Raw genomic sequence first — 19,352 nt, 5'->3', positions numbered from 1 at the left:
CGCAGTGGTGTTGTTCAGATTAGTACCGATGGTGCCTCAAGACAACATTCATGCCAATAACTTGTCATCGTGTATTGTCTGAAAGTCTATCTTTTGCCAGGTCAAGAAAAGCCAGTCTTTAATTCTACCGGACTTCTGCATTTTAGTATGCAATGGTATGATCGCCAGATTCAGGTGGTGTTAAGTTAATGCTTATGTGTATATCTATCTACAGATGAATCTGTGTTTTCCACATTCAGGGGCCTATTATATCGGAAAAATTATTACTGACTTAGTGTTATAAATAGTCGAGGTACTGATAGTATCACGTCACGCCGCATAGGTTTGTTTAGATATTTGGTAAACAATTTCTGATTAGTGAATCAGATGTTTCAAATCAACTTCATGGAACAGCCCAAACTCAAGAGAAGGTACGACTCCAAATTCAAGCTAGAAAAATTAATTAATAATTTTCTAGCTTACAAATCACTCCAAGAAATGATCAGCTTTGATTGTCAGTTGCAAAGAACACTCACTTTCATTTGAATTTACTTGTAACTTCAGAGAACCTACGGGATCACAACCGCCACAAAACCCGCCACATCTCAGCTCAATGACGCTTCCTTCATGGCTACGAGAAATGGACTGGATTATGGACATAAAACCGTCTTTACTCCACGTTTGCTGAAAAAACACATTATGTCATTTGTCATATACACAAAGAAAAAAGTTAAGCACACCCCCCCCCCCCCCCTTATTTACATGAATTCCCGCCTCTGAAACATCGAAATAGTTAAACAAAGTACAATTATGAGAACAGTAGGATTCGAACGATGCGTTGTAACCAGTGATGTGTGACAGCTGTGTCTGCATCGCCTGTGACGTGTACGTGCATCATGCTACCCTCGAGGATCACAAAAAGCAGTATGGACCAAGTGAATTTGTGGGTATTTAAGGTAGTGCCAACTGGGTATTTGAGCATAATCATTGAACATGTCACGGAGACGATCGTCGTTGGAGATCAGAAATCAGATTATTGGCATGCATTCGGCAGGAATGTCCTTTAAGGCGATAGGACGACACCTGGGCTACCATTACACTGTTGTTAGCCGCTGGCACCCGTGGTGAGCCACCTCCTCGCGGTGGGTGCTGGGTAACGCTAAGAGCTCGCCAACACCCCCGTTGTGGACCCGGGGGTATATTTGGTCCACCAACCTGTTTGCCGTGGGTTGTGGCCCTGTGTCGGTGGAGGACGGGAGAGTCTAGGGGTTGAGGGCACAGGGACTGCGTTGCCTTTGCTGAACACACTCCTTCGACCTTTACTTCACCTAGACGGGAGGTTGAATGGGCCCGGTTCAACCGATCGGCTGGTCAGGCCAAGCCCTGAGTGTTACATTATGTAATGTTAAAATAATTGAAAATTATATCCTTGTAAGTCTTGGCAAATTTTTGGACCTTTGTAATTTCAAATGTACACTTTCAATGTTTTTGCCAAGAGTCGTATGCCTAGAAGGCGGTGGCTCATGGGCCAGTCAGGTGGAATGATTAAACTTTCATTTTTCTGCTGGAGTATATCATCCGGGTATCCTTGGTGCTGCAAGCTGGAGATCCGCTTCTTTTTAGCATTGTCCTTGTGATACTCCGCGGTGGATGGGGAACCCGGATGATGAACCAATAAAGACTAACCATGGAATATCAAACGCCTACCAAAAAGACAAAACGTCCACTTGACATTGATTCTGAAAATACTGAACACAGATCCACTAAATCAATTGACTACTTGCCGCGCTTTATCGTAATTGAGACTCTGGATAAGACACCATTGAAACTGAACCCTTTTGCCGTATCTAAGGGAATACAAGGAATTGCGGGTGAAGTAAAAAACATCAGACGCTTGCGTTCAGGTGCGTTACTTGTTGAATGCAGTAAACGGCGGCAAGCCACGAGCCTGATGGCGATTGAATCGTTTGTGAACATTCCTGTGTTGGCACACAGAACCTTGAACACCAGTAAAGGAATAGTGACCGTGATCACTTGTTTGCTGACATGACACAATTCGATATTGTGTCAGAAATGAAGGATCAAGGAGTCACTTATGTTAAGCGATTCAAAACTCGTAGAAATAATGAATCTCTACAAACAAACACATACCTTTCGTGTCCGATTGCTCCAAAATCTTTAAAGGCTGAAGGCCGGGCGGGACAACTTAGGAATGGCCAGCGAGTCCTAACTTGACATACAGAAGGGAGCAAGCTACAAAGACATATTTTATATCATTGGAAAGATCTCGAAGAGATGAACACGAAAGTTCATTTGCCAGTGTGTTCACGTGTTAATAAGCTCACAAATTGGCTCTGAAAATGCATTTCTGCAGAAATTTCTGGCAGAAATTTTTTTTCCCGCAGAAATTTCTGGCAGATTTTTTTTATTTCACTACCAGAATTATCTTAAATTAACAAAATTAGAGAGTATAAGTAATGATACTGCTGCATGAGTGGTAGTTTCATGTTTATTCCAAGTAATAAGCACTTAGCGTGATCAACGGATCTGATATTTTTGTTTCGATACTAGAATTATCTTAGTTGAATAAGATTAAACACAATCGTTAAATAATTTAATATAGACTTTCTTTAAATGGTGTCGTTTTCCCTGTTTAAAGCCTATTAGTACCAGACAACCGAGAATTTTACAGTGTGAATTTAACCGTATTTCATTATAGCTTTTACAATTTAAAAGGCTTATGCATTATTCCCATCCGTTTCATCATAACACAGTTGTAACTTCTTAGTGGATTCACGTCGTGCAAGATTAATTTAACAGTATCGGGGTGCATTTTCTAATCCCAATAAGCCTACATTGTTTTTGTATGCGACATGGGTTGAGGGCGAATAGAGACAAAACCGGACATATACTACATACATACAATATAATAACAATGTAACACGTGTGAGCCATAATTTGAATTCATCAACATGCCCGTAAAGACCAGCGTACCAGATGAGATGATAAACAATGCATCAGTGTTCAAAGTGACAATGCCCGCGAAAATGTAATTTCCTCGTTGAAACAATAATTTATGCCGGAGTGGCCACCGAGTATTCACACCTGTTAACGTGGTTTATCAGGTTGTCTCTATAAGCGGTCATCGTTCCGGTTCGGTTGGCCTTGAGTGGACACCGCGGTTAATAATTGCGCAAGCCAGAGAGCGGCCACTGGGGAAATACAGCGAAACAATGCCAGTTGGTGCTGCATGGACAATAGACGTTTTATAGAGTATATCCAGTACGTCTTGTCGGTTCAAGGTCACATGCAACACAAAACAGTTCTTTGCAGATTCTGAATCGGTTCGGTAACAAATTATCAAAAATGCAAAATAAAGTTATGAAGTTGAAAATAACGCGATTGAAAAAACGCTTCCCCAGCGCAGGGGGGAAAAGTGGTTTCACCACCCATAGCACATGTGCAGTGATTATTTTGAACCGGAAAGCCAACTTGAACTCGTATAAACACAAGTGATGTGTGCAAGATTATCGTTGCGGTCGAAGTGGGAGAACAAGAGATGTTTCTTGTGGTTAGAAGCATCCTGGTTCGGCAATAATAACAATACACTGGTACAGTACCTGCATATTTGCAACCCATGCTTTTGAAAAAAAATGTATAGTATTAGAAATGCTAATTTCATAGTTCAGTTTGAAAACTGAAATGTTTTAAATCATGTATATGGAAACAAAGAATACATTGATTGTGACAAGCAGTCTATGTCATAGACAAAGCACAACGTCTGTTTATTGTCACCTGTCACTCTGCTTGTCTGCTAATGACAATATGCAGTACTTAGCTTCAATCATTTACCAACTCAACACCTATCAGGCTATACACCGTAAACAAACTACACTGATTTATGGCTCGTGCACCTGGGGTCTGTCTCTGTCACAGTATGTAATTAGACAGACAGGCAGGTGCGATTCCTGTACACATGACATGTTATTACGTCTGTGGGTTGCAAACAAACTACCTCCATTTTCCCGGATGACTGGGTCGGACGGAACTGAGTGCAAACTGAGATTGTCAGTATCAAGGTCTGTATGTACAAAACCCAACATTGCAATATATAATATTTATGGATAACAACTTCTTCTATTGTGTGTGCTTAGAAGTGGATGGATGAATCATAATGATTGGAATATTATTGTTTAACGCTGTATTTTGCACGAATCCACGAATCCACGAATCCACCAACATAGTTCTTACTATTCCTGTTTAAAAACATGTAACTGATAATATGCCGACGGTACACTAGAACAGTGATATAAACTGCCATCATCACAGACACATTTATACAATTTAACATTTCAAACACTGGCCTTTGTTGCGAAAACACACCAATCAAGTTATCTCACTAGCTTCTGTCATGATGGGACGATAATTCACTGACTAGGGTCTTGGTTAAAAAAAGGTAGGAATAACAAATATAAAGGGGATATTGTACCACATTAGTCATTCTTGAATGGGATTAACAGGTGTGAAAACTCGGTGGCCACTTCGGCAAAAATCATTGTTTCAAAGAGGCAATTACATTTTCGCGGGTATTGACACTTTGAACACTGATGCATTGTCACATAGGTATTGTTTATCATCTCATCTGGTACGCTGGTCTTTTCGGGCATGTTGATGAATTCAAATTATGGCTCACACGTGTTGCATTGTTATTATATTGTATGTATGTAGTATATGTCCGGTTTTGTCTCTATTCGCCTTCAACCCATGTCGCATGCAAAAACAATGTAGGCTTATTGAGATTAGAAAATGCAATCCAATACTGGTACTGGTACTAATAGGCTTTAAACAGGGAAAACGACACCATTTAAAGAAAGTCTATATTAAATTATTTAACGATTGTGTTTAATCTTATTCAACTAAGATAATTCTAGTATCAAACAAAAATATCAGATCCGTTGATCACGCTAAGTGCTTATTACTTGGAATAAACATGAAACTACCACTCATGCAGCAGTATCATTACTTATACTCTCTAATTTTGTTAAATTAAGATAATTCTGGTAGTGAAATAAAAAAATTCTGCTAGAAATTTCTGCGGGAAAAAAATTTCTGCCAGAAATTTCTGCGGAAAAAAAATTTCTGCGGGTAAAAAAATTTCTGCCAGAAATTTCTGCAGAAATGCATTTTCAGAGCCAATTTGTGAGCTTATTAACACGTGAACACACTGGCAAATGAACTTTTCGTGTTCATCTCTTCGAGATCTTTCCAATGATATAAAATATGTCTTTGTAGCTTGCTCCCTTCTGTATGTCAAGTTAGGACTCGCTGGCCATTCCTAAGTTGTCCCGCCCGGCCTTGCTGGCTACTGTAACATCAATGTGGATACTTGCATTCCTAATCCTTTAAGATGCTTTAAATGCCAAAGATACGGCCATGGTGTCAATACATGTAAATCATCTGTTACATGTGCTCACTGTAGCGAAAAAACTCACACGACGGATGACTGCAACAGCACTTTCAAAAATTGTACCAGTTGTGAAGGAAATCACTCATCTTTCTCAAAGGAGTGTCCCATTTGGAAACAGCAAATGGAAATCAACAAAATAAAATTTACACATGACATAAGTTCTGCTGAAGCCAAAAAACAAGTGCAAAAATCTGAACTCACGGAAACGTATGCTTCCGTATCTCGATCACCATCTCATACAGCCAAAATAACCAAAATGTCTATAATAGAAGCTGTCAAACCAACTGGACATGGATAAATACCGATTCCCCTCAGATTCTGTCACCTGAAATATCCACTCAGACCACGGAAGTACTTCCAGAGTCATCCCGTATTCAGGATGCATCTATATCTAAGGCATCTAAATCCCAGTCACAATCTAAATCTGATCTTCACAAAAATGTAAAAGTGGTAGAGCCTCGAAAGGTTCAACAAACAAAATCCAGCTGTTTAACAAATTTCGATCGTTGTAGGACATGGATGTGTCCGAAAACATCCCCCACAGGGCACATAGCTTGTCGCCCTCTAGAAAGGCAAGGGGTAGATCCCCAATACATCCTCCGAAAAAATAGTTTCTTCAATCATTCTGCAGTGGAACTGCAGAGGCCTTAAAATTCATGATCTGCATCTACTAGACCAGGATCTTCAACCATCTGTGATCTGTTTACGAGAAACGTGTCTTAAGCAAACAGATTCTATAAACGTACGTCAGTTCAACACATATCATTGTTATTCTCCCCCAGGTGATAAAGCCACTGGTGGATCCTCCATTCTTGTAAGACATGGCGTTATCCACAGCACTGTGACGCTCAGAACAAATCTCCAAGCAGTTGCTATGTGCCTTACTTTGAACATTACACTTACTCTGTGTTCATTGTACATTCCGCCATCATCGACTCTCCTTCTGGCTTATATCGATCTTCACCTCTCTATGATGAACTACCGAAACCATGTGCACTCGTGGGTGATTTGAATGGCCACAACCCACTCTGGGGGAGTGCGACTACAAACACAAAAGGTAAAATTCTAGAGGATTTTATTTTAAATAATGATTTATATATATTCAATGATGGTACGGGCACGTATTTACATCCTTGTACAGGAACATATTCTGCTCTTGATTTGTCAATAACTGACTCCAACGTGCTAAATGAATATGATTGGTCAGTCCACGATGATCTTTGTGGAAGTGACCATTTTCCTGCTATATTGAAATCTGTAACCCCATCTGATGTTCCTCCATCTTCAAGATGGAATTTTAAAAAGGCTAACTGGCATTTATATGAAAAATTGTGTCTCGACAAACTTAAACCTGAACTTTTTATTGATGTTCCTGATGCTATTCAATGCTTTTCCGATGAATTGAATTCCATAGCTGATGAATGTGTACCAAATTCCTCAGCAGTTCCACATATCCGGAAACCATGGTTTAACCATGAAAACAAACAAGCTAGGAAGGCATGGAAAAAAGCAGAACATTATTTCCGTCGCCATCCCATGGTGCAAAATTTAAATAATTCAAAATTTTAAATGCTAAAGCGCGGCGTTTCCTTCTACATAGCGCGGTATTTCCTTCTTCATGGCGAGATGCCAAAGTAATAAATACCTAAACCTGGACGTGATCATGCTGATCCGTCCAATTATCGACCTATTTCACTAACTAGCTGTGTTTGCAAGACCATGGAACGCACGATAAATAATCGACTTGTTTGGTACTTGGAAACTAATAACCTTATCACAGATATACAATGTGGTTTCCGTAAAAGCAGAAGTACTGTTGGTCACTTAGTGCGTTTGGAATCATTTGTGAAAAACGCGCTGATTAATAAACAACACGCTGTGTCTATCATTTTTTATCTTGAGAAAGCATATGCCACAACCTGGAAATATGGCATTTTGAGAGATTTACATGACTTCGGGTTGCGAGGTCGTTTGCCTGAATTCATAGCCAACTTTTCAAATAACAGACAATTTCAAGTCCGCGTGGGTTCTACCCTGTCTGGTCATTACAATCAGGATCAGGGTGTTCCACAAGGCAGTATTTTGTTTGTCTCACGTTTTAGTATAAAGATAAATAGTTTATCAAAAGTTTTAAATGATTCAATTGATGGATCGTTGTCTGTGGATGATTTTAATATTTCTTGCCGTGGGAAAAATATGCATTATATTGAACACCAACTGCAGCTGTGTTTAAACAAAATAAATAAATGGTGTCTTCGAAACGGCTTTAACTTTTTTAAATCCAAAACTAATTGTATACATTTTTGTAGAAAATATAAGCCACATAAGGAAGGCCTGAAGGCTCTTGACTTGTTGAAAGTTGTTTCCAACTCAAAGTGGGGAGGGGATCAAGCGACCCTCCTACACCTATATCGATCACTGGTCTCTTCAAAACTTGATTATGGCTCCATCGTATATGGTGGGGCCTGCAAAAGCAATCTTAAACTTCTTGATTCTGTCCACCACAAAGGCCTAAGACTTTTTCTTGGGTCCTTCAGAACTTCACCTATTGACAGTCTCTACGTTGAGGCTGATGAACCATCTCTTGAGCAGCACCGTATAAAGTTAGCTTTACAGTACATTACTAACTTATGCTCTAATGAATCTAACCCTGCCTATAAGTGTTTTTGTAATGCCCTTTATGAGGATTTGTACGATAAGAAGTCTTCTTTTGTTCCACCCCTAGGCCACAGAATTAAACCCTTTCTTTCTTCAGCCGGCATTGAGCTGGAAAACATAGCTCCTTCCCGTCTTCTTTCTTCTCCTCGTTGGCACTTGGTTAGGCCACAAGTTGACCTAACATTGACTACATTTAAAAAATCAGAAACTAATGAATTACAGTATAAACAAGAATATAATCAATTGAAACATAAATATAACAATTATAGATCCTTATTTACAGATGGGTCCAAGGACGGTGGCGCAGTGACTTGTGCCACTGTTATTGGATCCAGAACAATATCTTCTAGATTACCAGATAGTTCTATTTTTACAGCAGAAGCTAACGCCATACTAACGGCTCTTAAATACAAACAAAGACACCCTAAACATAAACAGTACATAATCTATTCCGACTCTCTTTCTTGCCTTCAGGCTATTAAAAATATTACTTGTAAACATCCACTTTTAACTGAAATTATTGAATTTTACAATACTCTTCCTACTGGCCAGTGCGACATCGTCCTTTGTTGGTTACCTAGTCACGTTGGCATTTCTGGTAACACAATGGCCGATCTTGCTGCTAGGGCAGCACTCAACAAATCTGTGACACCACTTCTTATTCCATACTCAGATTATAAAGCTACAATCAGATCTTATATCCGTGATCTGATGCAGAAGAAGTGGGACACCCAGGTAGGTATAAATAAATTACATGAAATGAAACATTATATCGGTTATACTTACTTGGGTTGTCAGTCCAGATTTGAGGAGGTCATTATGCGACGATGTCGCATTGGCCATACGAGGTGTACTCACGATTATCTATTAAAAGGTGAAATCCTCCGCTTTGTATCCCTTGTGATGAAAGAATCACAGTCAAGCAGACTGTATTGAATATTCCATTACAAGGGATAAATACTTTAATTCACGAACTTTGAAGGATCGTTTTAATAATGTTAGCTCTCATTTAATTATTGCATTTTTAAAAGAATTAGATTTGCTAAATGAATTGTAAATAGATAAATATTTTATGCTTGGAAGTTTGAAATAGGAACTGTTAGTGGCTGTATCCTCGAGGGGGTTTAAAGCACTGTAAAATTATTGTCCTCCTGAGAGGGTACGTAAGTCCCAAAACATTTGAAGTCAAATTTGATCTCCCCTTTTTTTAGCCGTAGTATTTCTGTCATTTTAATTTGTGGCTAATCTAATACAATCACCAGCAGCTGAGGGGATGGTGTAAATCCAGCTAGGGACCATGCAGGTAGCAGAAGTACTGTAAGTCCCCATGGCTCCTAGTATGGTGATCTACCTTCAGTTGTTGGTGATCTATATAGCATGTTTTATATTGTATTGTCTGAATAGGGATATTAGTTTTAACTTTAAACGCTGGTTTTATTTCTTATTGTGATATTCTAGTTGTTTTACTGTCCTTCGTCGACAGGTTTTTATCATATACATAGACTCCTTTTTTAAGAATGCTCTCGTCACGATATGGCTGCAGTACTGCCGATGTGACGTTAAATATTAACTCACTCACTCACTCATTGTTAGCCGCTTAGTCCGGAAGCATGCACAGACCGGGAGTGCAGTGGACCATCCAAGGTCGGGAAGACCTCTTGTCACAACACCACGACAAGACAGGCAAGAACCCGACGAGAACCCTTCAGTAAAGGTCCTCAGCTGAAAGGAATGTGGTTACCAAATCGACCAATCAGCACCAGAACATTTCGAAACCGTCTCAAAGCAGCAGGGTTAAAGGCCAGAAGAGTCGTTAAGCGTCCCTTGTTAAGAGACCACCATGAACGTGACTTTTTGGCATGGAGTTTGGCCAGACGTAACTGGAATCTGAGGACCTGGAGGAAAATGAATGAAAGATGATTTTTACTTCACGTTACTGGTGGGCGTACACGTGTTTGGAGATAGAAGAACACTGCCTATACCTCCAGGAACATTCAGCCGACTGTAACGTATGGGGGTGGCTCTGTTATGGTGTGGGTATGCCTGTCCCGTGATTGTAAGCTGGATTTGGTCACCATCAGAGGCAACTTGACTGGAGCTCAGTACACCCGCGACGTTCTGCAGCCAGTTGTTGTTCCACATTTCGACAACCATCCACTTGCCACTCTTCCCCAGTTCATGGACGACAACGCCAGGCCTCACCGATCAAGTGACGTATTGGCTTTCTTTAGGGCCAATGCAGTGACAACTCTACCCTGGCCAGCACTAAACCCAGATCAGAACCCTTTGGAGCATGTGTGGGACATTATAGGGCGACGAATCCAGGCACAGAACCCCAAAGTACAGAATTTACTCCAGTTGGAAGCAGCTCTGCACGACGAGGCATGAGACGTAGGGTGGAGAGTGTCATCCGGGTACGTGGCTGCTCCACCCGGTACTGATCATTCATTCCGTAAGACATACCCTAGTGTCTTCTGGGAACATTTTTAAGTGACAGTAACAATGTTGACGTCTTTTCTGCGACCTGTATCCCCCATACTTTGGAGAGCTTTGTTTCATGGTAAAACAGTACTTGGAATAACATGATGTAATCTTTATTAAATAACAATCACAGGTAGCCATTGTTGTGTTTTCGTCTTACCAGATAATTGTTCTCGCAGATGTATTTTCAGTATTTTCGGGGATTTCATGGCCATTGTGGATAATACGTGCTTTTCTCATTCGACAATGTGAAAATATCAAACTTTTCTCTTTGTGTATATTTAGCTGATAATGGACCATTGAATCATTTCGACTGACAACTGCACGAACACCGTTGCTGAAAAGGCTCCCATAAGCAAGATGAAATTTGGTTATTGCTATTGTCGTTCCTGAACACTTTGCAAGGCGATAACCTGTCATTTGTTCTCTATTAGAAATTCCACTGTCCTGAGCTTTTTGTTCTGTTTTGTTTTGTTTTTGTTCGCTTTTGATGTTTTGTTGGCTTGCAACAACAACTGGCGCCAAAGGAAACTACAAGAGGCCATCGAGATCCGGAGACAGACACCAGCAATCAACCGTCACCAAGGAGTGTACCTAAAAGTGCCTGGGACTTGATAAATTATTTTCATCTATCTGTGTACATTCCATCTATGTAATTCAATAGTGTTTACATATATAGCCAATCCACCCGTGTACATCCTTATCATCATCCCTAATCATGTACATCATCCTTATCCTGATCCAATCATGTGTATGTCATCACATTGGCTTCCATCCTTAATCCCCAATCATGTACATCGTCCTTAATCCCCAATCGGTGTTATGTAAACATGATCTTACCATTGGCTTCCATCATTGTTATCATAACTGTCGGCTTCCTATCAGTGCTTGATTATACTGGCTTCCAGCTTTTGTTAACTCATTCCACTTGTTACTTTGTTATTGTTTACCTGTACATATAAATATAGCTCTGTACCCCATTCTCATTCACCTGATGAAGGAGTAAGCATTAACTCCGAAACGTTGTGTCCTGATAATAAAGAAGTTGATATACATAAAAATCTTCATTCTTACGTATATCACTTCTAAATGCCCTTCAAAGACTCTTTATCATGTATTGAAACTCTCTGAAATGTAATCCAAAAAAACGTGTTCTAATTTTTCACAAATATTACCTACAAGTGTCACGTTTTCCCAGAATGTAGATCCTTGCAGCTTGAAGCTGATCCCACCACGATAGTGTCCTTTTACAACTTATAATGGTCAGGTCCATGCAGGAAGCAAATGTACTGTAAGTCCCCATGGTCCTTAGTATGGTGATCTACCTTCAGTTGTTGGCAACCTATAGCTGATTTTTATATTGTACTGTCTTCTATAGATACATTGTTTTAGGTCTAATCACTAGTTTTACATTCTATTCTGTTATATTCTAGTTAGTTTTACTTGACATGTTTTTACAATGTATGTGCTATTGTTTCATTTGTATTTTTATCGGTAAAGCCAAAACTCACGATATGGCTGCAATATTGCCGATGTGACGTTAAATATTAACTCACTCACTATAACGGTCAGTATTGTTTTCGCTACGTCCCAGTTTTACTCCATTTTCAGTATGTAAATCGTTCTTTTGATAATCATTTGCGATTATCTCAATAGTCTCTCAACATTTGCGATGGCGATTCGATTGCAGTCACGTAAAGCCGACATGCTGTTTGTAACACTGAAGATAATGCCTATCTGAACTTTCAGTTTTGTACGTTTCTCACAGTATGGCCCCAGCGGATTCCGTTTATCCGCCAGTGGATACTGGCTATCTCCTGCCTAGAAATCTATTCATTATATATTATAGCAAGCTGTTTTAAACTGAAACCTTACACTCTTCACACCTTTAACAAGTGAATACGGTAATCTTTAAGATGCATTGATTTCAATATACAGTTGAAAGGAGTGTCCGACATTTCCGACCTTCGGTAATCTTCGGTAAAACTTTTGTGTACAAAACACACTGCAGTTTTTTCACCCACGTGAAGTTGTAATTTGCATTATTAACCAGTCAGATTGCCGGAGGCCGTAAAGCCAGTTGCTGACGACCTAGGTTTGCATACTTCCGGCACTGCAAGTGCATCCCCTCGAAAGGTCTGTTTATATGCCTCCCACACACATCGGAAATGTGGACAAGAGCTTTTCATACTCGTGAGACTTTTAAAATACGATATATTCAAAGACGAGTGCGTAGTGACGAGTGACGTAGGCGCCTGTGGAGGATTACTGACTTTGTAATGAAAAGAACGTAGTGTGAATGAATGCATGCATGAATAAACTGGATTTTCGTGAATAGCGAACTACGGATATAACGTACTAATTTCAGTGGTCCCTTGTAGTTCGTTATAAAAGTATTTTACTGTATATTAAGATGAAGGCGACTGTAAGCACTCAATAGAGCTATGAAAACACGTGAATCGTAACAAATGTCTGGTGCCAAGTCATTACGGGTACATGGCTAGATATATATTCTTATCTTGTACAGTGTGCTACATATTATGTTATGCGTCAGTAGTCGTCTAGGTTGAAATTGAGTGGTGTCAGAAAGTACGATGAATACAAAGACGTCACTTATTCTTTTTCACTTCAGTGTATCGATTACACGAATATATCGCTTGGAACAAAGGTTCAGCAGTTTACATTAGTTACCTATTAAAACCTAACTAGGGGATTTTACACTCGTTGACTAAATAACTGCGTCAAGATATCGGACCTGAAATTTTGTTCACCGGGTTTGAGTCACAACAAATTTATTAATCGCCAACAGTATTGTCTTTACTGGTAGTGATGCACGTTTGTAATAGAATGACGGACATTTTATAGATTCCTATAAACGATTTATTTGTTTCCAAGTACACAATAGGGTTAGAAAATAGACTGTTTCAGTGCCTCTCGGTCATGAAATATATTTTGAGATGGGTGGAGGGGTAGCCTTGTGGTTAAAGCATTCGCTCATTGCAACCAAGAACCAGTTTCGATTCCTAACAAGTATGCAATGTATCCCCAGCCTAAATATTGCAATAGTGCTAAAACAGGCTAAAACCTAAACTCTCTCACTCACTCACCTCTTCCAGTTAACCTTTCAGCCACCAGAAGCTTTTCTTTTAAAACCAGAAAAGAACTCATTATTATGTAGTATTATATTGTGGTATGTTATATTGGAGGTTGTTTGAGACAAGTTGTTGCTGGAGGCACATTTTGGTTTTCTTGGCACCCCTATAGCTCATATCAACTTACATGTAGATGGGGATAGCTGTAGTCTTGTCAACTATATGCACCATTGAGGCATGGTGACCACCCGATCCACGTGTCCTTACATGCATCTGATACTTAAGTATGCCGTACAAACATTGAAAATAATACATCCATGCATCCCATGTAAATCTAGACCATGTGGCATGTGGTTACCACGGTTTCTGAAAATATAGAATATTTCTGGGCCTATGCTGTCATATGTTACCACAAACCGCATAAGAACGCTGAACTATTTTTAAATGGCACTCCCATCAAAATTGTCAAGGAGGCCAAGTTCTTGGGTATAATTTTCGACTCTCGTGTAACTTTCCTGCCGTTCATTCAACACCTTTAGAACCTCTCCTGTTGACAGACTCTACGTCGAGGCAGATGAAACATCCCTTGCACAACGTCGTCTAACATTATCTATACAATATATCTCAAAATTATTTTCGAACAAGTCTAACACTGCTTTTAACTGTGCCCTCAATTCCCTGTATGAGGATTTGTGCACCAAAAAACCTTCTCTTGTTCCGCCTCTTGGGCACAGAATTACATCATTCATTTCTGATGTCTGAAATGACCTAGATCATATACATGTATCTCCTTTCCGTCTTCTTTCTTCTCCTCATTGGCAATTGGTTAGGTCACAAGTTAACCTAACATTAACCACGTATAAATTTTTTTAAAAATAATTATTTACACTATAAGCAGGAATATCATCAATTAAATATAAATATAATACATATAAAGTCTTATTTACAGATGGGTCCAAGGATGGTGGCGCAATGGCTTGTGCCACTGTCACTGGATCCAGGATAATCTCTTCACATTTACCGAATAACAGCTTAATTTTTTACATCGGAACCAAACGCCATATTAACAGCCTTAAAATATATTAAAAACCACCTTCAGTACAAACAATATATAATCTTTCCTGACTCTTTTTTGCCTTCAGGTTATTAAAAATCCTTCCTGTAAACATCCACCTTAATTAGAAATTATTGAATTGTATAACGATCTTTCTACTGGCCAATACCACATCGTCTCATGTTGGTTACCCAGCCATGTAGGCATTCCTGGGAACACAGGTCTTGCTGCCAAATCAACAAAGACAAGTCTAAAACATTCAAATATTGTAATATTTAGCAAAGAGAGCAAGTTACACAAAGTCACAAGTCAATTTCACAATACCGATTTCAAATACAATACATACGAGACAAAATCTAAGGCAATCGGTCAAACTCACCAAAGTCTTAGTGCGGGAGAGAAACAGTTATGCAGAATGTAACACAGCCAGCGGTCTGGCAGCAGTTTTGTAGATCAAGCGTTGCCGGATGAAGAGAGATATGTTCCAGTTAACGTGTCCGTGTCCGCCGACAACACGGCAAGTAGCATTTATATATATTGAGTCATTTCCTGAAAGTTCGATCACATATGACCATCGCCACTAACGTGGAATGCTCTAGAACAGTAGTGGCCTCGTGTGTATGTTTTTCAAAGGGGGTAACTCCAAAGTACTGCCTTAGAGGCGTGCCGCTTCAATAATTCTCTGTAGGAAATGTGACCCACAATAACTAACACTAAAACCTGTAATATTGTGAGCCAATTACAACTACCACAATAATAATTAATAACAACTCAAATCACGGAAAATACACTGTCGAAACAAGATCTGAAGAAGTCATCATGCGCCGGTGTCGTATTGGCCACACAAGATATACTCATGAATACCTATTGAAAGGTGAGGATCCTCCCTTTTGTATCCCTTGTGATGAAAGAATCACGGTTTACGAAAGATCTCTTTAACAATATGACTTTTCATTTCATTATTGCATTTTTTAAAAAATAGAAGTGTTAAATGAATTGTAAATAGATAAATCTTTTATGATTGGAAGTTTAAATTAGCAACTTAGATTGTCAGTGGCTGTATCCTCGAGGGGATTGAAGCACTGTAAAATTATTGTTCTCCTGAGAGGGTACGTAATTCCCAAAACATTCAAAATAAATTAAAACTTTGCACGTTTCTAATCGTAGAATATGCGTCTTTTTAATGATCGGCTCACTGTGTCTAAATTACTAACGGTCGAGGGGATGGTGTAAATCCATCTAGGGACCACTCAGGAAGCAAAGGTAGTGTAAGTCCCCATGGTCCATAGAATGGTGATCTACCGTCTATATAGCCTTTTGACATTGTCTTGTTTTTCTAGTTCAGTTGTTTCAGATTTACTTACTGGTCTTAAGTGGATATCTGTGATCTACTAGCAGTTTTACTGTTCTTCGTTAACAAGGTTTTCATTTTTAATTTCATTGATCTATTATTGGTCTCGTCACGATATGGCTGAAATACTGCCGATGTCACAATAAATATTCACTCACTCACTCACTCACTCACTATCATATTTTAGGGATAAAACTATGGAAACGTTCCTTTAGTAACATATGTTCATTTCAGTTTCTAGATGTTAATCTAGTGACTATGCTGGTTTGGTGGGTTTGATTACCCGGTGATCCCTAAACAGAAACACTGAACAGTTTATCAGTTCACTCTTGGATTTTTCATGCTCTACATACGTTGAGCACATTCGATTGTCATACGTTTGAAAACTCGTGTAACGTTTTGGTTGTATATGACCTTGCCGTTCCTTGTTAACATAACGCTTCCTCACCTTCAGTCCGTCTTCCCTAACAGGTCATCAACAGTTATCATTGAAATCATAACATAACATCAGTTTCACATGTTGACATGAACCCAAAGATATCAGTCTATAAAACATAGACGAAATTGAAGAAGTGGCAATGTTTAACTTACTGGACAGCATTTTTCGAGACTCTTAGCCTTCTGTAGCAAAGACTCTTACCTCTGGCACGACAGCCAATCCAGTTCCCCTCAGGTCAATTGTGAATCGTCCTTTAGTTCCACACACTGCCACGCTGTCCCCATGAGTAGTGTAGCAGTCAGCAGCCCTGCCGTATGGCGTTGCCTTGCTTGTCCAGTTGGAAAACGTATAGTCGTTCCTCACCACAGTCATGTGCTTTGGAAGGGTGAAGAAATATGCATGAAGAAATATGTCTGACTGAGACATTAAACGACTGTCATAAATTATATTGTCGTGACTACATGTATATTCCTTCATGAATTCTAGACGTACCACATCGTTTTCGTTACAGCATAAGACCGTTTTTCATAAGTGGTTTCATCCCGACTGTATATCATGTATCCAGTTTAAAATCTGCTTGGTCTTCCGTGAGGGAGCTAGATTCGATGAGTTTGCTCTTATGTCTGCTCCACCGACAATACGTTTTTTCCACATTAAATTATGTATGCTATATTTACACAAACTGGTCTGAAGTAATACTTTTCTAAGAGACAACTTTGTTTCATCCACCCTCCACTGACAATTGATCTGTACTTTAGTATACATAAAATGCCTCCCATCATCCAATCGGAATAGCTTTGCAGCTGAAGGTCGCTTATTGAGTAATCTCAATGTTCAAGAATGAGTACTGAGGAATTGAGTATGATCTTGCTTTGAGAAAAGCAAGTTTTATGGATGTCAGCTTCTTTGTTGTGAATAACACGACGTTTCGGAGCATACGCTTGCCCCTTCACCTGATGAAAATCAAGTCAAAGAAGCTGACAACCATACATTTTGCTTTTCTTATGCATTCCACTTCTAAGGATTAACCATTAAGAAGGTGCATTTATCTGTATACGGTAAGTCTAATGATATTCTACATATATCACTCACTTTGACATCAAATCGAATCTTTTGAAACCACCGATGATTCTCCATTTCTGGTCTAGAGACGTCACCAGTACAACCCGGAGAGCGAAGTCCTGGGTAGAAGCCATAGTTTTCATTCATAAGTGTTACATACTCCCGGGGATTCTCTGTATTCATTTCGTGGCAGTATATCCGGATCTGGTTGAAAGGATAGCTTCCCACATTGAGCCAGTACTCGCCATCTGGACTCTCGGGCTGACACTGTTGCACATCAGAGCACGATGTAGCCACTGTTAAAAATGAAGTACAATTAATTTTTTGTCCTTCATTAGGTCTTAGTATTGTGATCTACGTTCAGTTATTGGCGATGTATAGCCCTTTCTATATTGTTCTGTCCAAATAGTTATATTTGATTAATCTGTCCACACTAGGTTAAATTGTAATTGCGATATTCTAGCTGTTTCACTGTCCTTTGATGGCAGATCTTTTATAAATTACACATATTCCATTTCAACATCAGACATGTTCCATAGGTGGATCCAGAGGAGGTTGCAGGGGTCCTGAAAGTTTGCTAAATGACCACCGAAACTCGGATGAAAATGAAGTGTGTAGGGAGGACGAAATGAAAGTCATATGGATGTAAATGAGGTTTCCCGTCTCTATTTACCATGCCCTGTTTACAATGGGAACTTATCACAGCCAAAGGGGGAAAACACGTACGTATTTTAACAAATGGTCAGGTTTTGCTTTTTTTCTGTATGTTTTAGTAAGTCAGGGGCCCGATCCACAAAACGTTCGCAACATGACGACCTGTTGTATCTCTGTAGTTTATCACAGGTTTACGAATGTCGTAGCGCTACGAATGTCTGTGGATCGGAACCTGATCTTATCTTTTACACTTCCAAAACCGAGATGGTAATTAATGGAAGTCAGTATTATATATTGGTAAACAAATTCACGTCCTTCATATTCATGTTTGAACACATACCTTTTACGTGTTACTAAATTGTTGTACGGCTGGTTATATGTTACATTACATATTCATTGTTTGTAAAACAAGTGAGATGGAAATAATTGCTACTCCAGGATAATACAATATTTCGTCTCGCCATTCAAGCAGAACATCCAATATGATGGTACTGTTTGAGAGGCATTCTAGAATACAATTGCCACGTTCAGTCAAGCATGCTTGGAAATATCAATACCAAAACCTCGATATACCAAAAAGAAGTTGATTTTCCATAAAGACCAGATGTCATTCCTTATACGTTTGTTAACCAATGCACGGAAGTGCTGATTCCCACTCCACTGGGCATTACAAGCGCAATACAACTGCCACCACTTAAGCGTGTGCATAATTAAACACAAGTAAGTAATCCTAGCCATAACAAAGACGCACCATATCACCACTTACGTCAGGAGATAATGCAACTTCAGCCAACTTTCCTAGACAAGGCAATCGATAGATAAAATGAACCTAAGATTCAGTCAACACAAAATGATAATCACAAAAAGTATACAAAATAATAAAGGTAAACCAGACTTAGGAATCTGTTCCAACCAGAAGGGGAATAATGCAGGGGGACTCCATCAGTCCTTTTTTGTCCACCTTTAAACCCTTTGAACTTTCTGCTCAATAAAGAGTAGGGTTACCATCCCTCACCTCCTCAACACAATCCCCAACACTTGTTACTCATCTTCTCTACATAGATGACATCGAGCTCCCTCCCAAAGGAGATACCAATTTCAAAGAGCTTGTCGAG

General features: G+C 39.4%; 1 protein-coding gene across 1 annotated transcript in view; it reads right to left on the bottom strand.

Moving 5' to 3' along the window:
* Nucleotides 1-19,352, bottom strand: part of LOC137297936 (uncharacterized) — a 41,041-nt gene that overhangs the window by 1,309 nt on the left and 20,380 nt on the right. Inside the window, exons 5-7 of the mRNA XM_067829926.1 lie at nucleotides 17,614-17,879; nucleotides 16,723-16,896; nucleotides 516-663 (exon numbers count right to left, since the gene is read on the bottom strand). Coding sequence (XP_067686027.1) covers nucleotides 516-663; nucleotides 16,723-16,896; nucleotides 17,614-17,879 — 588 coding nt within the window. The remainder of the gene's footprint in view (nucleotides 1-515; nucleotides 664-16,722; nucleotides 16,897-17,613; nucleotides 17,880-19,352) is intronic.

Source organism: Haliotis asinina, chromosome 10, assembly GCF_037392515.1.
Source record: "Haliotis asinina isolate JCU_RB_2024 chromosome 10, JCU_Hal_asi_v2, whole genome shotgun sequence".
In the NCBI taxonomy this organism is placed as follows: Eukaryota; Metazoa; Mollusca; class Gastropoda; order Lepetellida; family Haliotidae; genus Haliotis; species Haliotis asinina.
This window is presented reverse-complemented; position numbering and strand designations above follow the sequence as displayed.